Raw genomic sequence first — 3,874 nt, 5'->3', positions numbered from 1 at the left:
CATTTCTATTATTGAATGATCCTATTTTATTTTTGTTATATTCAATAGATATACTCAACCGGGTTCGAATTTTATTGAAACGCGGAAAAAGCGCTATAGGTTTTATAATAAGCAATAATAATAATTGAGCATTGCAATTTCTATTCAACTCGAATATATCATCTTGTGCTCTAAGCTTGTATTGTATTTGAATAAATTAGCAATGTTTTTATTTAGAAACAGAAATAATATCTACTTCTGATAATCATATTGTATTTTCAATGCCTTTGCGCTCCTAAGTAGAGCTGAGAAGCGGCAAGTAGCATTGAATGAAAATTTCAAATATGTTTCACAAGTTAATTTGAAAAGTATGCCTAAATTATGTCACAATATCACGTATTGTTCTAAATTGCTTCAAGAATTATTAAAATATGTATAAGAAATGTATTGGCGTTTGAAGTTTGTAATTGACTTAAGATATTTGACTTAAGGTTATTCTCAGTCAAAATCAGTGGCGTACATAGCAACAAAACTATTATTTATAATTAATGCCGTCGTCAATGTGTTAAGTTCGCGGAGGTAATTAACCATTTAATGAGTAGTTTTCTGCTGCTCTCTTTCTTCTGCGCAGACGTGTTTCCACCCTTCGCATCCTTACGTACACATCTTCTCATCTCCATTTTATTTTCATTTCTTAGTCCATATTTCTATCTCTTACTCTCTTTCTCTCTCTATATATATAATTAATATATTATTAACATATTTGTGTTTCATTATTATTTTTTTCGTTTTATTATTGTGTTGCCAAGTGTTTTCGTTCCTTTTTTATTTTCTGGATTTTACTTTTCGGCCCTACGACTTGTATAACGTTGCCTGGGATCCGATTCGTTGTTGGTCGCATACATATCAATATATATATAAATATACTTGTACATCAGTTTATGATTTCTCTTTTTCGTTCTTTTTCTATATTTTCTTTTAATTTTCACGATCGTCAAACGAGCAGGATCCAATTTTAAATCAATTTTTTGCTCGATTGACAATATGCATATTCAACATATTTATGAGTGGGTTGCGCGCAAGAGGCCATAGATGGCGCGAGTGTTCGATGGGCGTGGATGGTTTTATAATTCAAATACTATATTTTTCTTTATATATTTATGATTTTCGTAGTTAACATTTGTGAGCCTTGTGAGAAAATACAAAAATGATAAAGCACGCTCCTTCGATGGGCTGTGTTTCCAAACTATAGGTGGAGATTTGCAATGGTCACGGGGATGTCAACGGCCGTCATAGACTAAGAGAGTTCGTTGAAAAAAGCATTAGAGGATACCTGGCGCGGTGTGCGGTGTCCACACACTAGAGTAGTTTTGGAACACAGCCATGGTATCCTTGCCACCCAGGTATAAACAAACAATTTGACACTCTATCTCTGTTTGACAAGTGTGTCGAGATTATTTTTTTATGACAAAAGAAAAGTACTTCTGTAACTAACTGCTGCTTCTATCTTAATCTCTACATGTATTTTATCTTCTTAATTTCTCTAAAATTAGTATCTGTAGCGAGCTTGCTTTTCGTATCTAAAACTGTATTAGTATATTTAATATTTCCGCCGTAGTGACAACTTTCATACGCTTCTGCATGCCTCAGATCATTAAACATCATTCAATCAACTAATTAATTATAATTCAACTTATTTATTCACAGTAATTCCAGATAAAAAAAAAACTCGACTTCAATAACAAACAAAAAAAATAGTTATTACATACCCAAACTCAACGAAACTAAAGTTTTATTATGTAATAATTTCACTAAATTTCTATTATTTGCGATTGGCATTCGTTTATTATATAAAAAAAAATTCAAAAATTTTGTTTTTATGTTCGTTCGTTTGGTTTGGCAAATTGGCACGTTTTCTGTGGTTTTTGTACGTTTGTTTCTTTTGGTTTACCTTTTTCGGAATGAGTTTACTGGTTTACAAAAAAATAATAATAAAGAAAAAACCGTTAAACTAATTAAGTAATCTGCACGGCATGCGTAAAACATAAATGAAAATAGTAAATGTGTTTATTTTTTCTCTTCTAATAACCATAACCATTTGATAACATTAATGAATTAATTGTATTTGACTGTTTTTTTTTAAATAAAACATTACTATGATTAATTATTCAAACAGTTTATAGTTAAGTAGATTTTTTTAAGTGAAATTGAGTAATTTTAATATTGGAAATGAATAAATTTAAAAATTATTGAAAGTAATAATTGAAATGCAAAATTATAATCTAGTTGTCACATTGTTATAAAGTTGAAATTTTTTTTATAAATAAGTCATTAATTACGATTGTTGAGAGTTTTTATGTAATATTTTTTTATGGGATTTGGTGGACATTGTACGCGAAATTGACAGGTCGTGTTTCGGCGAGTATATTGTGTAAAAAAAAAAAACAGACGAAGCAAACAAGTTTTCATTAACGAACGCGTTTCATAATGGATTTTCCGCGCACTAAAGTAACCTGTATATATTTTGTTTGAACGGAAGCCAACATGATCACCCCCAAAAATCAAATGGTTATAGTAAATGAAAAGAAGATGAAGAAGAAAAAAACACAGTTAGTTTTCATGTGAGATTGATGATACGATGATGTTAATGTTGTTGTTGATTTGACACGGATTTTTCGTAAAGAACTTAAAGATAAGTGTTTTTTGTGAAGGAAAGTTCTGGGAGCGGCGGTCTGATTGTCTGTTTTGTGTGTTTCTGTTTCGGTTCCGTGTTTCCGCTTTGGTTTTTGGGGACGGGCAAAGTCTGCAAAAGCAGGTGAGCGTGATGAGCATGAATCTGAGCGCGAAACTGGACGAGCTGCAGCGCGGCGATCGCCACCTGGAGACCACCGTGGCCCTCTGCGAGATCCGCACCCAACTGCAGGAGCTCACCAAATCGGTGGAGTCCTGCCAGTCGGAGGTGTCGGAGGTCAAGCGGGACATGGTGGCCATCAAGCACGAGCTGGACACAGTGCAGCAGGTCAAGGAGGAGATCGAGGAGTTGCGGGAGTACGTGGACCGTCTCGAGGAGCACACGCATCGAAGGAAGCTGAGACTCTTGGAACAGGTGACACATACACGCAAACAACAATACAAACTAGCTAGTGTTGTTGCTTAGTCTCGACATTTTTTGATTCCCGAGACAACTTTTTAAAGCGTTCCCGGGAATTCTCGAAACTCGATTTATTCACTATCACTATTGCATGAAAATGTTAAAGACAAACTACATATTTTAGATATTTATTTAGTGTCATTTTCAAATTTCTGAACTATAATTCCCAGCTAAACGTTTATTTGTTTCTGATTTTCGGGCGCTCTTTGATCTTATTTTCATTGAGCCAAACGCAAATTACCGCATGCCGATAATGAAATCATTAAATAATTAAATGACTGATCGATACCACAACTACTACTACTACTACACTGCAACATCACCAATGCACACTCACATCCTCTTTACATGCATGCATACAGATTCACAGTGTGCGCTCCTCTCGTCTACTAACCCCCATCCCCATCGCTATCCTATCACGAGCCCTTTATCGCATTCACACTAATAATTGAAACGAAACCACATGCGAGGACTGATTCGAACCTCAAATGCGGTCGCCGCCGCCCCCCATTCACGCAATCAATCTAAACTATTGACGTCACATCCTCTGCCCTTTCCGTCAAGTTGACAGCCGTCACCGGGTATCATTGTTTTCCGTTCATTCGTCCAGATCCTCAATAAAGTATTATCCCACAATCACCAATTCCGAAGATTATATCATCAATTTCTAATTGCTACAACACCTAATTATAAATATACTACCGTAGTGACAACTTTCATACGCTTCTGCATGCCTCAGATCAT

At 34.9% G+C, this 3,874-nt stretch overlaps 1 protein-coding gene across 1 annotated transcript in view; it reads left to right on the top strand.

Moving 5' to 3' along the window:
* Positions 1-789: 789 nt before the first annotated feature.
* LOC108569491 (glucose transporter type 1) overlaps positions 790-3,874 on the top strand; it is a gene marked incomplete at its 3' end in the record, with an annotated part of 5,035 nt that continues 1,950 nt past the window's right edge. Inside the window, 2 exon segments of the mRNA XM_017931061.1 lie at positions 790-1,382; positions 2,782-3,085. Of these exon segments, the coding sequence (XP_017786550.1) occupies positions 1,363-1,382; positions 2,782-3,085 (324 nt within the window).

Source organism: Nicrophorus vespilloides, unplaced genomic scaffold (genome assembly GCF_001412225.1).
Source record: "Nicrophorus vespilloides isolate i.1.1-1 unplaced genomic scaffold, Nicve_v1.0, whole genome shotgun sequence".
Lineage (NCBI taxonomy): Eukaryota > Metazoa > Arthropoda > Insecta > Coleoptera > Silphidae > Nicrophorus > Nicrophorus vespilloides.
This window is presented reverse-complemented; position numbering and strand designations above follow the sequence as displayed.